Source organism: Melopsittacus undulatus, chromosome 1 (assembly GCF_012275295.1).
Source record: "Melopsittacus undulatus isolate bMelUnd1 chromosome 1, bMelUnd1.mat.Z, whole genome shotgun sequence".
Taxonomy (NCBI): domain Eukaryota; kingdom Metazoa; phylum Chordata; class Aves; order Psittaciformes; family Psittaculidae; genus Melopsittacus; species Melopsittacus undulatus.
This window is the reverse complement of record NC_047527.1, coordinates 95655892-95676004: the sequence shown is the minus strand read 5'-3', so window position 1 is coordinate 95676004 and position 20113 is coordinate 95655892. Positions and strand designations below refer to the sequence as shown.

General features: G+C 35.1%; 1 protein-coding gene across 2 annotated transcripts in view; it reads right to left on the bottom strand.

Moving 5' to 3' along the window:
- ATP9B (ATPase phospholipid transporting 9B (putative)) overlaps positions 1-20113 on the bottom strand; it is a 154645-nt gene that overhangs the window by 34235 nt on the left and 100297 nt on the right. For both annotated transcript variants that reach the window (XM_005149860.3, XM_031049651.2), the window contains exons 12-13: positions 13872-14032; positions 6043-6185 (exon numbers count right to left, since the gene is read on the bottom strand). In XM_005149860.3, the coding sequence (XP_005149917.1) occupies positions 6043-6185; positions 13872-14032 (304 nt within the window). The remainder of the gene's footprint in view (positions 1-6042; positions 6186-13871; positions 14033-20113) is intronic.

Here is a 20113-nt window from a genome sequence, read left to right as displayed (position 1 = left end):
TTAAGACTAGTGTAAGGCTTTCAATGATAGTCACAATAAACTTGATGTGTGATTAGACAAACACAGCTAGCTACATTTATGAAAGTGTTCCCAAAAGTTTCTACCAAAAATAAGATAATACACCTTTTTTGGTCATCCACATGAAAGTTTCACCATGTTTATAAATTTACACTTAAATTCTCTTAATGAATGAAGGACAAAATGGGACAGAAACACCCCCATATACAAAGTGCCAATAAGTCACATTGTAACTTTAGCAGCAGCTCTATTTCAAATTTTACTGTTTGCTGGAGACAAATACACCTTGACAAAACAACACAACTTTGTTCTGAAATGCAAGCACTTCAAATATCTAGAAGCAGATTTTCTAATATAGCCCACTTTGGGAATAAGAAACAACTCAAAAACTGAGCTTTCTAGACTGCTCAAGGTGTTAAGCAGAGAACAGTGAAAGAGCTTTCTATTTTTAATAATGCTTTTTCAAGACTTACTTATCAAATCCATGCTTTCAGGACATTGCTAATATGAAGAGTTATTAGATAAAAAAGGCTTGAGGAATGCTTCCAGAAATTATGCTAGTCAATATATGACCTACTACTGTTATACATTGTTGAACTTTGCTTTGGAACACAGGTACTACTCAAGGGGAAATAACCTGACAAAAAAGTTAGCATACAATTGCTGAAAAACTTAGTATGCTCTTTAATGAAGCCAAAGTGTTTTTTTCTCTCTCTTTTCCCCCCCCCCCCCCCCCCATTGTATCATTAAATACAGAGTAAAGCAGGCAAAGAGGAAATTAATCTCTAAGGAAAAAGTCCTGAAGGCATCATTCCCTGGGTGGCAACAGATGTGATTCACAACAGAGCAGTAGAGGTCGTTTTATTTTGTTTTTGAGAAGCAGATGCAGATCTTTCTGATCCTATACTACTAGATGGTAATTTGTAACAATACCAAGAATCTAAAAAGGCCAAAACAGAAATGCAAGAAAATATGTACAGCAGCAAAAATAATAACTTAATGAGAGACTGAGAGGGTGAATAACTTCTCATAAAATATGACTACTTTGAGCTACTTGCTTAAACAGACAAAAAGTCAGTGTAAATGCGAAAATTTCTATGGAAACTTTAAGGCAGATCTTAATAATTACATTGTTGGCAAAAACCTGGAGATGAAAATCCTTGCTATGAATATGAGGAAAAAATATAGCCTGGTATAGGATGTAAAAAGAAAAAAACTGATGGTGTACACACATAGAGAATATGCCTGCTCACTCAGTTGCTCCACTTACAAACAGGCCATAAACATAACCACCACAAAACCTCAAACCAAACAAACCCTACTACAACTCAGTGAGAACTAGGACAAAGATAAAGAGAGCTTATGTTTATTCTTTCCTGGGCAGAATGTAACAGAAGAGGTAACAGTTAACACAGTTATGAATAGCAGTAGCTATTTCCTCTGCATCTCCTGTCTACAATGACAGCAATATCTAAGAGTAACATTTATACTCATTGGATATGCCCCACATTTTCAGTTGATAGGAGCTCAACAGAAACCACAAAGTAAAAATTAGTTTGACTGATCTAGTTTAAGCGAATGTCTTGAAACTTCTCTCCATCAAATCTTTCCGCAGCTAGCGTGCTCTGCTCACCCTGCAACCTCAGTGGTACTAAAAATCAGAAAGGTAGAGAAAGTGTAAATGCGATAACGTGAATATATATCCATCAAAGTGAAGAGAGAAGATGTTATTCCATCAGCATTTTTTAAATTACTCTCTGTGGTGACTTGTATTGAACATATAAAGACTCAAAGCATACCTTAAAAGATTAATTTTCAGAACAATTACTGAAATTCACTAATGTAATAGTATATTACATTAGGCACACCTAAGGAAAAAGGCCATGTATGCCAACCTTTAACACAAGGCTTTCCTACAAAAATAAAGAATCCCATTGCTCTGTGCATCTGTTCAACTATTAGATCTGTTAAATATCTCATTTGGTCCAAACACCCGCTAAAATGTTAATTACAGAACTCAAATACAAGTGCATGCATTTATAAGTAACTATGCTTTGGAAGACCGTCTGCATTTGTTTTAGCTGAATACTCCAGTAGCTGTCATGAACAGCAGCAGGTCTGACATCCCGCATCCTAAACAACAAAAATGTGCAAAAAAATATTTCCAAATACTATAATTTTTCTTTCATAATTAGAATCTTTTAGTACCCTGGAAAGGATGAGATCTCATGCTCAGCTGCCCTTGGAAAATGCTCCCCCTTGAAACAGTCCTCCCTGCCGCCATAACGGATGACGCCTTTCTGTCAAACTTATATGTGATTCAAGTCCAAACAACATGGCATTTTGGGTAATGGATGCTATAATTAAAATGTGAGTCCTAAAAAACCTGTTGTTTTAGTGGGTGTTTTTAGTAATGGCTTTGTTCTACATGAAGATAAAAACTCCTTAACAAAGGAATTAATGTATTGCTTTAATAGGCTGCACCCTGAGTTAAGTTTTAAAATTTATGAGTTCTCTGCAGCATTGTTCTTTAAACAATGGCATTGTCAAATGCAACCAGTGAGAAGATTAAAGTTCTCCCAGCAGATTAAGTACAAATTATCTGTCCTCCTGTTTCAGCATCATTTGTTCATTTATCACATAACGTCTAGTATTTCTGGTCAGTGTCAATATGCTCTGCATCCTTGCAGTTAACAGATGTCTTCTCTTGTCGAATGAATTACTTTATGTTTCACGCACTGGTGGCCGCAGATGTGTCACTATAGCAACATCATTAATTTCAGATCTTACCGGAAACATGCACTCCAATCAAACCTAATTATACCACATTGCTTTCTTGTCCCACAATAAGGAAACTATAATGCAATTATTGGGATACTTCATTTTCTATTATACTGTGGCAAATGAGAGAGCCACTGTGATGGACGCTTCTTGTCAAAAAGCTTATTGATGAAGCACAAACCCAATTTACAATCATACAAAGGACTACCTTGCAATTATGTTAGTAATGCAATGCTCCTTAGACTCAACAACTAATTCTCAATCGTTTCCAGTGAAGCTTGGACCACAGTGCATGATTTTTGCAGTTCTCTGGATTCTCTTTAATTTTCAATATTGAGGAAAACTTCATCTGCTTAAATTTAACCAGACCAGACTTCTAGTCTTGCTTTTTAATGGCACCCAATTGGACTGATGACTATGAAAATGGCTCTCTTCTTACCCCTCCGAGAGCAAAGCCTTAAGGGGGGAGAACATAATCAACTGGTTTATGTGACTATGAACAGAAAATTTAAGTGAAAAAGTACTGAAGCTAGATCTCATGAACAGTGTATAATCATGCAATGGTAACCATGGATTAAGTGTACGGATTTTGTTCATCACCTAAGAGTGTATTTCATATTAGTAATAGAATGTAGAATGAGACAAATGTATTCAGGAGAGGAAACTGTAGAGCAGCTACTGATAATACTCGGGTAAAAAGTGCATTGGGTACACATTTGTTCAAAATTAAACACAGTTTAAAATTTACAGGTCATTTAAGACTAATACAATTGAACAGTGTTTCTCATCATGATCTGAAGAAAAGTGTGGTCTGCAAAGCCATGGTCAGTGTTCTGGAGCTGGTGATGTCTGCTGGACTCCAGGCTTATTTTCACTTAAACCAGCTTTCAGCTAACACTTGGAAAAAAGTACGTAGGGTGAGACTGCCGATTGTTAGCTAGCCCAAGACATTTTGGAACTATTGCCCATTGTTTTCATTTTTACATTATTAACTTACAGATTCAGACTTTCCTGCAGAACTCAGCAGACTGCAGTGCTCTGAAAAGCCTTTGAGGCTGAATACTAGCAATCACCCAAACTATACATAAACACGTTTTCTGCTAAAAGCCTTCCAACATATGTCTATTTAGTCCCGTTTAAGTATGCACTCTGAAAGGCCAGAATACAAGTGTTTCTTCTTAAAATTAAACAGAACTACTGTGATTGCAAGTGGCATGATGTGTGTTGAAAAACAAACAAATGAAAACAATGATTAGAAACAAAACAGGGTTTATGTATATGCAAGTCAATAAAATGCATCCTTTCAAAGCTTTGTAGATGTAGCACGGTATTTTTTTGAAAATCCAGTATCACTAAATTCTGTGTTGAGAAAAAAACATTCCTTAAGGAGAAAAACTTTGATTTTAATTACTGTTGTACTAGGTTAAGTGTACTGGTTGCCTTTCTAGAAGTAGAATTGCAGCAGCTTTTTTTCTTTTCTTCTTTTTCAAACAATCTTCTATTTCTCAAACAGGGTGGTAGATACCTACATCTTGAGGAAAAGAAGATAGTACACTAATCCTTGTGCCTCCAAATATAAGCTGGCCACCAGAGTGAGAATGTAACTCTTGTATTGTGGAGTTCTGTGAATGAACTCTTTTAGCATTTTATTTAGCAAGTCTCGAAATTCTCAGTGCAGTCTGTTAAGCAGAATACTGCAATAATCAAGCCACTTTTCCAGTTTAGTATGGTAACCGGATTCCCTATCATAAAGGTTTAAGAAGTATCTATTGGTTTTGCTTACAAGCTAGTGCTCTGCATGAATGAACCCTACCACATTGTTTTGAAAATTCATTATTTTTGAACATGCTTCTCCTTTTCCAAACATATGCTGTAAATTACATATTTCAAGCTTCCAATGTGACAGCACTCTTAAAGTTACATAAATTATCATGATGAAGGGTGCAATTAAAATCAGTAAGCAGCTTCAAACAGCATACAAAGCATTAGCTAACTGAAATAAAACTTGTTAAAAGAAGAATTCTTCACTTGCTTTGAAGAACTACCACACTATAATTAGCAATACACTTTTCTACATCCTAAGAAAGAAGGTTGCAGTTGTCTTTTATCTTGGAGGAAATAGAACATAAATATAAGTGTATAGGGTAAAATATGCAGTAATAGAAAAAAAAGTGTGTTCTGCAAATGTGACAATATATTATACTTACATTTTATTTCAAAATATGCAATAATGAAAGTGTTCACCATGGGAGGGAATGTCAAACTATTTCAAGCAGAAAGAAATGTAAACTGTGTATTAAGCTTCCTGAGCAGTATAAGAGAGGCTGACCTCCCCACAAAAAACACTTTCTCACCATTTTGAACTATATTTCACTAAAAAACACTAAAAAAGTTCTTCAGGTATTTGAAAGACACTTTCTCAGTTCCAATGTTCAGCTTCTTAAAAAAAGGTATGTCTACCAGAACCAATTTATTCAATCTCAGAAAGAACCAAGAAAGGAAAAGAAATACTGTATTTTCTGCAGTATTTGTTATTTATTATGATGTTTTCCAAAATAAACGTTAAGATTCTTTAAATACATCTAGAACTAAGAGCATGGTATGAATGGAACAAGCTTCAGCCATAATGGCAGACAGCTGCACAGTGCAAAGCTCTTCTGCACACACTTACCTTCTGATCCTGGTATTGGTTGGGTTTTCCAGTGTAACAGTCAGGTATAGTAAACAGGTTAGTTATGAAGATGAAATCATACAGCAGCTCTAGAACTGGTCTTTGTAACATAAAGAATAACTGATTTCATGGGGGTAACAGATACAATTTTGAAGGCTGCTCTTATCACTTGTTTTGGAAATTATTCGCTCTCTTGAAGGCCACTCTTAGCTGTTACTTTCATACAATATTGAGGTAGAAATGAGGCGCAGAATAAAATACCATACTGAGTGTTAATCTAGAGTCTTTTCAGAATAAGATATATGGTTCTCTTATTAACGCTATGCAGTATAACAGGAGTGTTCCCACCAGCATAAATCAGATTATTACCAAATACTGACTTTCACATGTGAGTACTTGCCTACCTAAGCCTATTGATACTGGTATAAAGTCCGTAAGCACACACTTAAAATTTTACTGAAAAATAAAAATCAGTAGTCTAAATCTACCCTTACATTAACATGCTCAAATACAGAATAAAGTTTAGAAATTTTATAGAAGTCATCATATTTCAGAACAGTAACCTGATATACCTGTTTTATCCGTTAGTAAATAAACTAATCTTCCCAACTCTTCTGGTATGGTGCTAGTTCGAACAACTGTTCCAGGAATATTGTCATCTTTCATAATCATCCACCCATAGGCTGCCTTACCCATGTCCAAGTTCACACGTAAACTGCAAAGGAAATTTATACCACAATCAGTGTATCAGGCACAGTGAAATTAACACCATAAAAAAAATATAACTAGAAGCTCTTTTTAGGATACCCGAAAAAAAATATCTTAAAACTATATGCAACAAAAATTTTGGAACAATCCTTTTGTTATATGTTTGAAGGTACTTATCACATTAGAAAGTCCAAGACTTGCAGAACTACTGCAATACAAACAAATGCAGTATCACACTTTCTGCATGAGAGATTGCAACACTTTGTGGAGATTCTTCACATAATTACTACACTTTACGAGAGTATTAGATACACTTTATTGACAAGACTAGACTGCTGTTCAACTCACTCCTTTTGTTAAAAAAAAATCACAGGTGTTGAGGTTTTTTTATTATGTTAAAGTACAAATATTTTTGTATATCTTCAAGTCACTGCTTTTTAAAAATTACTTTTTCTTTAGGGAAGTAAAACTACATTTGCCAACTTCTCTTCCACATCACAACTAATCAACACTGGTGCTGTCCTTCCCAAAGTGCAATTACAGAGGCCCTCAGCTGCAGAAAAGAGTTGCCCAAGCAGCGAAATGGACACTCATGATAGTGTGTGGGCTGGAGTTTCTACTGTCAACAAGGAACCTTTGGGTAGCTCTATACTAGAAACTGTGATTTGCAGCAAGTCTTTTTTATATGACTTATTTACTAAGGCTGTTATACATAAAGGTGTAAAATCAAAAGAATTTTGACTTCAGTTCACTCGATGTCTGCATATTTATTTCCATGTCTATGTCATACAAGAATTAACTGCCCTTGCACCTTGTATCCCTATGTTATAATAAAGTTTTTGCTCATATTGGTCAGAGATAACTTTGATCACATTGTTCTTCACCAAAATTAAATTCTTCAACTCAAAACTCTATGTCACCTTGTTCTAAAACTTTAAAATGCTACTTTCCTTTAGCTATTCACTGCATTCCTGCTACCATATCAGAGGAACTAAGGAACAGGTCATGTTCACTTCCCTTGACTCTGCTCTAACAGAAACACTGAAAAAACAACTAGGAGAGTGGCTACATGAACTATTTGTTGCTATCTGGCCAGTGCACATGACTGAGAGTCCCATATTTAGTAACAGGTTTACAGGAGCATAACTCAAAATTCTTCAAAGGTGTGTATCAAGGTCAAAACAGTGCTAATGCACTCCAGACCTTTTTAACAGTCCTGAAGTGGTGCTTTACAGCCTAAACAAACAGCAGCCACAAACGGTTTTCACCTGTCCTCTTGCAGGCACAGGGACAGATTGACAGCAAATAACCTGAAGTAACGGTGGATGAAGCAGTGAGTCATAAACTGCAGTATCCCATAGATGCACTCAACTAGAATTCTGTGAACACCTAAACTTTCAGCAGACACTTAAAAAATCAGTTTATTCCACACTCTCTCCTGAATTTGTGCAGATGACAGCACATGTTGCAGCACAGAAAGAAACAAGCCTTTTTGACCCAAGATTCTTGAGCAGTCAAGATGATACTTCATTAACTAGCTCTCATTTTCTCATTAAAATTGTCAGCACCAGGAAACTATCCTTCTACCTGGTGATACATACCAACTAGTTCTGCAATATCATACCTAACATCAGCTGTCTTCGGACATGCAAATATATATGAAAACACATTAGGACAGACAGCAGAAGGAGGACTCTATCAGACTCTTTTTATTGAAAATACTACAGTATTAACAAGGAGAAAAACACTGGAAGTGACTTACCTCACACTTGTTAACTGCAGTTTTACACTCTCACTCAATCCAGAACCAGTGCTGAGCAACCAGTATTTATATTATATATGTCTGCTAACTTGCAGAGTTAGAGAGACTAGAATACCTCACATAGTAACCTCACACTGAGATGTTTATTAATCAACAGAAGGAATGATTTACTCCTCTTTGGGATTAAAACTTGCTTTTTAGTTAGTCAAGTACAAAGGATGCTGTCTAGCTCAAGAGAAACAGAAGCACACTTTATTTAAGAACAGCTAGACATATGCTCTAGACAGAAGTAGAGTTAAGTGAAGGAGGAAAGCCACCCATCACCCCCACTTCAAGAGGCATTTGGGCTGTATTTTTTTTCTGCTGTATTTTTTTTCTGCCTGGCTATGGAGACAAGAATTCTACGATGAAAGTTCTATTTAAGAGCAGCCATCTCAGGTACAGGAGCCTCTACAAAGAAATCCATGTGGCCACTCTACCAATGGAGACTATACAAAGTCATCCAGATATGAAAAACTGTACTTCAGTAAGGTTAAATGAGCAAAAAAAAAAACCCTCTCAGAGCTGAAGTACATGTCTTCACTTCCATCTTTTATAAGCATGCATATTATCTGGTTTCAATGATCTAAACACTCTCTATATTCATTTAATTATAATCTCACCTAAATACAGTTTGCAGGTAAGACAGCTTCTGTTGCTGAGCAGTAAGGACAAATTTGTATTCCAAAACATGAAGACATTATAGGAACTACCCTAGCTTTTCAGTATGCACTGCTAAGAGGAACAGAGGGTATCTCCTTTATGCTGAGGACCTAATAGGAAGCTGGCACCACTGGCCTCCAGAGAAATAACATCTCCTCAATGACTAGAACGTTCCAAGAAAGGTTTCTGGCACACAGAGATACACAGGTGCATGCTTGAATTGTTAATATGACTAAAGAAATAAACAGAAATGAAAAAAAAAAAGAGATCTACAGATCCATTCTCAATATTAATTCTGAAGTTTGTACACTGTATCCTGCTCTGATGTCATCCACTCTGTGCTTCTTGCCTTCAACGAAATTTTTGCTTTGAAGTCATTGTAGCACATGATGGAAACTGCTTTAACACTTAAAAGGATGGAGGCCCATTTGCTTTCAAATCTTTCCAACAGAGCTTCACAGGAATGGACAGAAATACTTGACTGAAAAGTCCAAAAATTCTTATTCAATAAGCCAAGGAGATACTATGCTTATTTTCAGTGCCTGACAATATTAGCTATCATTTCTCATAAGCCCTTTGTGGACTTCAAGAAGCCTCATTATGCAACCAAAACCATTTTAAATTTACCAGTTATTAAATCCTTCTCATTCAATTTAAGACTCCATGCTCATCAGTAATTAATGCAAATGCACAGAACTGCATCATATGTAGCATTAGCATATTGTTGCATCAGTAACTGATTTTTTACCAGACCAGTTTACAGCAGTCTGTTACTAATGGTATTTGAAGGCAGTTGCAGAGAAAAGCCATATTTAATGAACATCATAATGTGAAGTTTCTTGTCTTTCAACCTCAGCACTAGTTCTAGAGGAGACAAACCTTAGGCAACTGTTATCCAGCTTGGGGATTTATTCCACTAAGAACCAGGGTGGATTTTTTCTGAAATTTAGGTTTGGGGTAAAAAAAAAAATTAAAAAAAAAATAATTACACATTTCAGAATCTCCCCTGCTTTTTACTACAAGAACAGATATTTTTGCTTTTATTCCTTCAAAAACACTGGTAGTGTTCTAGGTTAAAGAAATTAATATTTACAGGACTTCTAAACTTATTTTCTCCCTAACAGCAACTGGGACTCCATGTAAAGATTTTTGATTTTTAGTCAAAATGGACAAAGTTGCCAATAGCTAAAGGCCTTCACTGAGAAAGTCTGACACATACATTTAGAAACTCCAGAAATATTCTGCCTTTCACAACTCAGTGAAAAGCAATCAAGACCTAATGAAGTTAGCATAGATGATTCTGTGAACAAAGTGATACTGTAGCAAATAAAATACAAGTATGAATTTGAATCAAAATTGTATGAATTTTATTTGAACATCCTAAGCAGTTCTACATATATGCAGAAAGTCTGTAGAAAAACACAAAGCCCTGCCAAAACTTCAAATACGGTATGAGTATAGAGGGATCCAATTTTCAAAATAAATGAAGTAATTGAGATATAGTCTTTATATTTTCAGGACTTCTTTCTGAGGGAAATAGTAAAGATATCTGGGTCATGTCAGTACCCCAAACCATATTCAATCCCCTATGGTTATGCTCCCCTAACCTTCCTAAATCCCTGCTTTCTTGAAACAGCCATAAAATACACATTACACACTTTACACATTAACTAGAAAACAATATTGAACGGTTTTAAAATTACTGACCAAGAAACAATCAAAAAGCTTCATATAATATTTTTCAGTCTGTATATATTTTTATTATATATATTATATATTTATGTTTATATTTATATATTTATTATATATTTATATATTATATTTCATGGTATGGTATAGAAGCATGATGTACATTTGTAAGGATTGCTTAAACTACTTTGAGCGGCTTTTTAGCTCTTCTGCATTGAAAGACTTGCATCATATATCTAATATATATTCTGTGTATGTGAGGCTACATATACTGATACTGTATATGTAACACATCCATATGTTACACAAATTAGAGCTCCAACACAGCACAAACTATGATACGATTTAAAGCAGCACAGATGCTTGCTGCAGTAAGACACTACAATCCCGCATAGGTGCAAGTTCCCTGGATCCTGGGAATACACACAAATTCCAACTTGTATAATCCCAGATTTGATTGGATATTAGTGCATTTCAGATACAGGACTTTCTTGCAATGTTTTCTTCACTGCCCACTGAAAACAGATTGACATAACTTGAAGCATTTTTCTTAAATGATCCTCTTAAAAACCCAGAAAAAAAGCAGCCAGGAGCCAGGTAATGCTCCAAAAGTTATACTAAAGTGCAAGACAGTTCCTTCCAGATGTTTGGGACAGCTTATTTTGGCAGAACGGCTCAGCACCTAAGAGCCAACTAGAAAAACACCCAGGAATACCAAGGAATTCAGAGAGAGGGGCAAGCATAATCCTAGGAAGACTGATGTAGTTTTGGACAGTTTGTCAAGGACTCGCTTTCAATCCTCCTTTCTCAATCAATTTTAAGAAATGCAAACAGATTAACTCTGTAGGAAGTCAGACTGCCTACGGAGGCTCTCTGGGCCATGCTTCCTCCATAGGGGAAAACCAAACGTCAGTTACAGAATAAAATTCCTAAGGGCCAAACATTTCTGGGAGTGTAGGCCTGTTCAAAATATTTTATGCATAATGGTTCTAACTTCAGACAGTGAAGGAACATTGATTGAGAGGAGTATTTAGGGTGCAGCTGAATCACATCGAACGAGCTGCTAGCCGCAGCAAAAATGTCCTTCTTTCTATTAATTATAGGAGAGACTGTACAGAAATCAGTTAAACTCTGCTAACAGTTACGTTACCTCCTCCTGGTGATCTTCACCAAATGTGCCTGGCCATGGAAAATTATTTTCATTGCATACCTGGAATTTCCTTTGCCCTGCAAACCAAAAGCCAAACACAACTGCAAAACCCCTCCATGTTCAGAAACTTCCTGAATTCTCTAGAACTCTCAATCATCACATTTCATGTGCGTGTGAGTTCAGATGTTCTTTGCCTATACCGGTCAATCCTGTGAACAGGATTCTCCCATGTTCATTTCCTTTACCCGTAAAAAGTTCATTATTTCTTCAATACAGCTATTTTAAAATAATGAGAAGACACAACACTTGGTGCTTCAGTGTCATTAGCCTCATCATTTTAATCTCCAAGAGTTCACACCCTAAATACAGCCTAAAGAAGAAGTAATTTCCATGCTTAACGTCCAGAAAAAAGAAGTGAAGTGTAGCTATATTTGAACAACTCTGGCATGACTGGAGTTGTTCATATTGCTGACAGTGTGGGAAGCAACCCTGTTATACAAATGAGCGGAATTGAAGAAAAGGTGGTATAGAAATAAATAAACCTTTAGAGAGAAAAGCATTCTCTGACAGATTCCTGTCTGATCTTCATAGAGTAACTACACAGTCCATCTCAGAACTAAGGCAACCACATCCTCTAATATTTTTGCTTTGTATGTTTTCTCCCACAAGCAATTGAAAAACGGGATTAGATGTATCTTAGAAATTATTTTTGGAAAAGAACTATTCCACAAGTCCACTAAAGAACTCTTAATTTGAAAACAAGCTAGTAAACCAACATGTTTCCTCAATGGTATATGCTGAACTTTCAAAACAGAGTCAAATTTGCTTACACCACCTATATGCTCTTAATCCTCTTTCATCCAGTAACAAAGATACCACAAAGGTTAAAAGACAGATTTAAGTTTTGGCTTATACTCATTATTACGGCAGAACAGTGACCAACAAGTGATCTTTTACATGGTTAGTTAATTTTTTCCCTTCCCCTACATGTCTTTGATGATTATGTGCATCTTTCAGCAATATGCAGACTTGACTATCACTTTTGCCTCTTCACATGTGTAAGTTGCTTAATACTCCGTAACTGTGTGTGTATGGGGGGAACGATGATATGACCTGAACAGCAACATCACACAAGCAGTAAGAGAGTTATGACATTGACTGTTTAGAAAAATATCACAAAATCGAAACACAAATGTGTAAATAAAAAACAAGAACCAGGTAAAGGAAGTGGAAACTGTTCTAAAGGGACCAGTTTCTACAATAAGAACTCTATACTTCCCAGCGTATTTGCTAGAGCCCTCTCCCTCGGCTACCAGAGTAAGTTGCTCTTGCTACACAAAAGCAGCATAAAAATATAAGTCCTTTAAGTTCTAAAACCTTGAGAGATACTTCCCTTAGTACCATACTAGTCAAATATGACAAGACACAGTTTCCTTCAGACAGACATGTACTTCAATGTGTCCACAGTAGCACCTAAATCATGTAGGAAGATTAGAATTCTTAACTAAATCCTGTATTTTTTCCCCTTATACTACATGGATTTCAACATTGTGTGCAAACCTGAGGTGACAGATCTTAAATCTACTGACAGTTTAGTTGCTGCTAACTCTGTGGCTAGCCACTGTTCTCAGTGAATGACTTATCTCAAACTAAAGAGTTCCAGAGATCATCTAAAATTAACTATCACTTTAAATACTGTGTATTTTAACAGGAGAGGGTATTTCCATTTTGCATAGGCAATACCCATTCAAGGAAAAAAAATCATTTGAGGGTCAGTGTTCTCATTTCTGTGTCTACAGAAGAGTTGATTACAGACATGGATATTATTTCCTGTTCCAGTTTATATGCAATTTGAATATACAGTACTCATGCTTAATGAATTAATTAATTCAGGGCAAGTCTTTACTTGGTTACACATCTTAAAAGTCCTCTCATTGTAAAAGTGCACTTACATTATTCAGTCATTCCATTTAAATTAATCATTGTTGTAGTAAAAAGTCTGTATTTTAAGCAGAGAAACTGAACATTTTCAGTATTTAAGGCATTAAAAACAAAATTCCAAAATATCGGAGAGTTCATTCAAATACATGTTTCCTAAACCCATGTTCTCAAATGTACCAAGATTGTATCCTTATTAATACATTTATGCTAGTAAAGGATTAGATATCCTGATTACTCCAGCAAGATGAACATTATACAAAAAAAAAAAAATACAGCAGTATTGTTTTCTGTACAGTGATCCTTCAAGAATCAGCAGATTTGTTGGCACCTTCTCCTTCAGCTTCCTGATAAGATCAATTTCCTTTGCAATGAGAAGCAAGTATAAATTTCAAGAAAGCCACATTCAGTGAAATTAGACATCTGTGTTCTTCTTTCATTCTTATACATACCTGATTGGGATGATATAGGAAAACAGCAGGAGGAACCGGAAAAGGTTGCGATACCATGGGCCTACAAATCCTTGTAAGGTCACCATAACAACTGATAGTGCAACTAAAGCCAAAAACAGGGCTTTGGTCAGTTGATTCAACTCCAAATCCAGCAGGCCAACCTAGAGTAAGAAGTACAAATCAAGTTATTAGTCATGAGTTTTTCTTAAACTGACACCTCTGCAGGGCAAACAATTAGCTTTTTTATTCCTACCTATTAAAAATCCATGTACCTGTAGCAATTAACTGCATTTTAGTAACTGAATTGATTATTGTTCCTAGGCTTGCATGGAATGGATGTTTCCTGGTTACAGGACAGTAACAATTCCCAGAACCACTGTGGGCTGTCCCAGACAGGCCTTTTGAATGCCTTTCCATCCAACGCATATCTCCTTCATCCCCTGATCCACGACAGTAACACAAGAGGGCAAGGAGAAGAGGCAGAGTGTTAAAAATAAGCAGGAACAACCTTTTGTCACACATGCAGCAAAAATCCTGGCACTGTATATTATACCTCTAAGGTAGCTACTGCTTTTTTACTGCTAGAAGATCAAAAACCTGCTAGATTCAAGAATCAATGGACTAATGCAGCAGAGCCACCTTCTCATTCATGTAACACGTCCTATTCTCCTATACCAGCCTCTAAAACTGAACTTATTTCATAGAAATAATTTACAATTGCACAAAGCTTTCAGTTATTCCACATAATAGTAAACAATGATAATCAAGTGGAATGTACATTTTCAAAACAAAAGAGTAAAAATGGCTTCAACTTTTCACAAGCAAAAAGGTATGATTTAGAAATATTTTAGTAAAAACGTTGAGAGGCTATCTTTCATCCACTGTTTCTCATGAAAAAATATTTTTAAGCTATGTAACTAAGACTCTCACCATTTCAATAATGTATGCTCTAAGCTAAGGATTTATACTCCACTTTTTGGGATGCTCTTGTAGTCAGTAAAATATGTGGGAAAATTATGTGAGGGTTTCCTAGAGTCCATCACAGATGCCCGTTTTATCTCGAAGTCTTGTCAGTAAGACCAGTAAAACATAACACTTCCTTAGATAACAGTCTGCAAAAGAACCACTTTAAATATAGTTCTTAAAAATTCCAGCAATCTTGCTTATACATGGGCTGTCCCTTCCCTAGAGAACCAGGCAGCTGAAGACCACAGCGGCTGATTTATCAGCTGCATTTAAAAAGCAGCACAACGAGGACAAATATCTTGCAATTTCCGCTGCTTCAACTACTACATAGTTTATGCTTGAATTATTGAGAAAAATAGGTTTTTGGATTAAAATGAAGAAAAATGAAGCCAGGGAAGTAGAGCATGTTTCAAAGCCCAGATCTTTTTGCTTTGACAAAGGCAGCCTAAGTTTCAGGCCTCGCTGAGGATCAGATGAAGTCATTATTCATTCAGTCAGGGAAAAAAGACTCAATTACCTCAACCTAAAGATGCTATCAATGAATGCAAAGTGCATATTTTACTCTATTCATCCAAATCCCATTAAAAAGTGAAAGGAATGATTTAATCTGGCCTTCTAGAGTTGGTCTTTTTTTGTAATAAAATAAAGAATCACTGTCTTGCAATATGCATAACCACTACCTCACACTTTTTTCCCCTGCATCATGGTAGTGAAAGCCTATCTCTCTCCTCTGCTCCTTCTTTGGTGTCCCCCTCCCCATAAAAAGCCCCACCCCAGAACAGAAATGAATAGAGTTTCTTTGGAAAGAATGCCACTTTTTGGACAGAAACATTAAATTTAGTCCACTGCACACTGATACATAGCTAATTCAAAGCATTAATACCTTTCTAATTGATGAAGACAGATGTGAATTTAAGTTTGGAATCCAACAAAAATGTGTTTAGAGTTATATTAAGAGAATAAAGGAAGCTGATGATGAAAAATTTTCACACAAATCTCTTGCTCAAGAACATTTGGTTTGTTACTAATAACGTCATCCTTTTTAATGTAGGCCATACTATTAGTCATAGTCAATTTTAATATTTTCATTTACTATGGCAAGTGACGGCAATTGCAAAACCTTAAGGCACACAAAGAAAGTTTTAATAGAAATGCATTCTCAATTTCTCAAACATTAGTTACTATCATGTACTGAAATACACTTAGTTTAATTCTGTACCTTTCCACTTAAACGTCTGCACTCCAGCTAATGAAACACTATTGAATCCTCCATATACATTTCATGTAGAAAGCCACCAACATTCTCTAAAATTTATCTGAACACTGAAAAAGTGGGTAATATTAATTATATTGATTTTATCAAGATACCATCTTAAGAAAGTTATTTATTTCCTTTTGAAAAGAATCATAACCAGAAAAATTATGACAATACAAGAAATAGATGAATTAACAAGTGGAGTAATTTTCCACGTTTACTGCTACTTCTAATATTAGAAAAGCAAATTTTCTTCTACCTGTCATAATATTTGCTCTATTTGAAACAACTGTGTTAACAAAATTAAACACACCACTGGAAATTTTAATCTCCAAGGGAAAATTTGTTCATATGTCTAAGACAATCACAACAGTTTTGCAAAGGGGCTGCTCTATGATAATGAACACAATAATTGCCTGTGTAATCTAAAATGCTACTAATGGCAACAACTGCAAAATCATTTAGCTCCTCTTTAATTTATGCAGGAAGTTTTAAATAGCTAATGGTTCTCAATAAAATAATATCTTATACTATCAATTGCCTACCTGCACCAAAAAATCTGCAAGTTTTTAAAATACATTATTTTGAATGAGGGAATGATTAAAGATCTGAACTTCACATTTTGGACCACAAGGTATAAATCATTATCTTATAAAAAAAAAATTATCTTGATTTAATTAGCAGAAGTTGAAAGCAACAAAAAAAACTTTCTGACTACTGAAGTAGAAAAACAACAGCAATATTGCTATTGCTGCCCTAGATGCTTAACTTCTGGAAAAGGTTATCCTCTGAAGCTATTATAGCAGCAATAGAACAATGCTTCAAACATTATAAAGAGTGTATTGCTTGGAAAATGCAGAGAAAAAAATATGCTAGAATACTGAAATGCAAAATTTGATAATTCAATGTGACACAACAGTAAAGATTTCTCAAAATAGTCTAATACAGTCATTTTTTATTCAATTACAGTTTAAAGTGCATTAGAAATAATTGCTCCCACACAGACTTTTTAAAGCATCCTGCTCTAATACTGTTGAAGTAGTAAGGCACTATCTTAGAAGAGACTTCCCCCTGCAACCAGATTCTTTTGCAAAGGTAATTATATCTCAGTAATCACTTGGGTTCTGCACTGACAAACACCATACTGGCTACAATGAAATTTCAGGGTATGTGTGTTTGAGATAGGCTTTCACTTTAATTTGTACCATACGCAAAATTTTTCTTCCCTATTCTAAATACATGCTTTGAACTTTATTAAACCTTGAATACTAGCCAAGTATTCACATTTTCATTAATTCTAGTCAAAATTTAGATGGAACAGCGATGCAAAGAGTAAGGTAAGTATTTAAAATTACTAAAATTCAAGTAATTTATCTTCTTTGGGCTGAGAAAAAACATGCTTTGCCTAAAAAGGATGATTCATAACATTTCATTATTTATTAAAAAATACATGTTATATAAATTACTATATACAGTTAGCTGAATATATCAGAACCCCTATAGCTTTCTCCAATAATCTGTTAAACCTTTCCCATAGTCCCTGGGAATATTAATCCCTCTTTAAAGACTCAATAGACACATCAATATCCATTTACCTTAATCTTTGACACTAAAAACATGTACAGCAACTTTGGAATCTGTAAATGTTTTTTCTTGTTAAGTCTTCTAATTCTAAGGTTATTTTTATTATTCAAATTCTTGACTGCTCAGCAACCCAGATAACCACAGATAATTATGAATCAAAACAAGTAAAGCACGTGAATTAAAGTTTAGGAAGCATCTTTCCCTAATTCACTGTACTCAGTTAATGGTTTGACAAATATGTTTCTCTAAAACCTGTCTTAATTAGCACAAAACTCACCAAGTCTTTTATATTGTATGTTACTCATTCTTTTAAGTTGTAGATTCAAAAGCAGGAAAAGCAAATAAAACACTGAAAGATATAAAGTAACCATTTCATGAAAAAAAATCACCTATTCCTGCTTTTTCTCAGATCTATTTTCAAACAGCTCAATCACTTGTTTAGATGCAAGAACAACAATTTCAAATCTTAAAAACATTTTCTGAAGCACTAAAAACATATTGCAAGATTTATTAACCTTAGAATTAAACCAGTAATCATGGTGGTGTGTGGGGGCATTCTACCTGACTTAAGAGACCCAACAAGACCTTGATTAAACTGAAATATTTGGCATTATGTTAATACTGCAGGTTTATGGAGTTGAACTGCATCTATTCTACAGTGATTTCAAGGAACACTTTCAGATATTTACCATTAATTGTACCCCCAAGGAAACAAATTACTATTACTTATCTATCTTGAGAAAAAAAACAGTCCATATCCAACAGACAGGTATTTAAATTAGCAGATAATATTTTAAAACTCAAGAAGAAATATACGGTTATCATCCAAAAAAAGATGAGGAGGCTGCAAGCAGGTAATGTGAGGTTTTCTTAGTGTTTTGATGCATATTCAAAAACAGAGCTTTAAGTGCTTTTAAAAGCATAATAAGTTTATTACATTTTGAAATTACTTTTCTGACTTGTCTGTTTTTACTTTAACAAGCTATTCATAACTGCATAATATCTATGTTTGAAATAAACTAATCACCTTAGGAACAAAACTACCTTTTCTGTAGCTACTAACACCTGTAATTCTAAAAGAAAACAAAGAGAAAAAGAAGGCAGAGATACATATCTCTATCTCTATTTGTCCATTTCATATTGCTGCCTTTTCCAGACTCATCCTGGTCTGAGTTTGAATACAAAATGTGAAACTTGAAACTCCTCTCCAGGTTTTTAGAGGTGCTTAGCCCTCTCTAGGTCTACAGTAAAAACTCTAAGTGAGCTATACCCACAACTGTACTTAAATAGTGGACTCAGTTGCTTGAAGTAAGGCACTCGTTTTGACAAATGCTGACCACAGACACCATATCCTTCTTACACGTCTTTTTCAACTGTGTCCTGATTTATCCTAACACCAATGATTTAATCTATTGGTAATAAAACATTATGTTTCAAAATATTAAAATCAGAGAAACTGAAGGTGACCCACTCTTAGTATCGAATTGACAATAAATCTGATTATCATTAACACTTCTAAAGTTTGTTCAACTATCTAAACATCTCTAAATAGACTTCATTCTGATTTCTTAAAATCAGTCTTGAAATACAACAGTGGAGTCAAGTCATTGATATTTGCCTCTACCTGGTTTCGGTATTTTGCCCTAATTTGACTGAAGGCTAAAAAAAGAGACTTAGATGCAGTTTAAGAAATGCCATGTACAGTTTGGTCAGCAGAGGGTGCTCACGATTGGTGTTAGCTGCTGTTTTCAAAAGTTCTCTCTAATTCAGAAGCAAGCTCAGCACTGTACCTTTATAGGGGGATCTGTATTTCTGTGTGATCTTTCTTGGCTAACAGCTTTTACCCTACTCAGTTTGAAAAGTTCATTTAAATTATTCGAAGGAATTTAACAGCTCAGATTTTGTACTGAAATACTGTATTTCCTTCTTAGCAAAAAGTTACACTTTATATACCTTTATACAGTCACAGACTTGTACCTTAAGGTGCCAGCAGTGAGATGCTGTGAGGCCGTATGTTCTCTGACTTCATTTGCATATTAAGAAAACTGAAAAGGTTAATGGCTTCTTAAACTCTGGCATCCATAACATGGATTGTGCTGTATTAGTAACATACCCTTCCTCCTATTAGAAGCTATCAATGGAGACCACCCATCAATTTAGAATAATTACTTCAATAATCTGAGCCAGCTAATCATACTGGAGACTTCAACAACCAAAAGCATTCATAAAGTGAAAGTTTTAAGACTTTTTTTTTTTTTCCATTTAAAACAATCTAGGTACACAAGATTTTACATAGAAGGCATTCAGAGCTTCTAAGCACTGACAATCCTCCTTATATCTGATCAAAATTTGTAAAACATGGAATTCCCCGGGGAAAAAAAGATCAGGATTTAAAGATCTTCCATTTCACACTCAAACATCATCTTCAGATTCATAT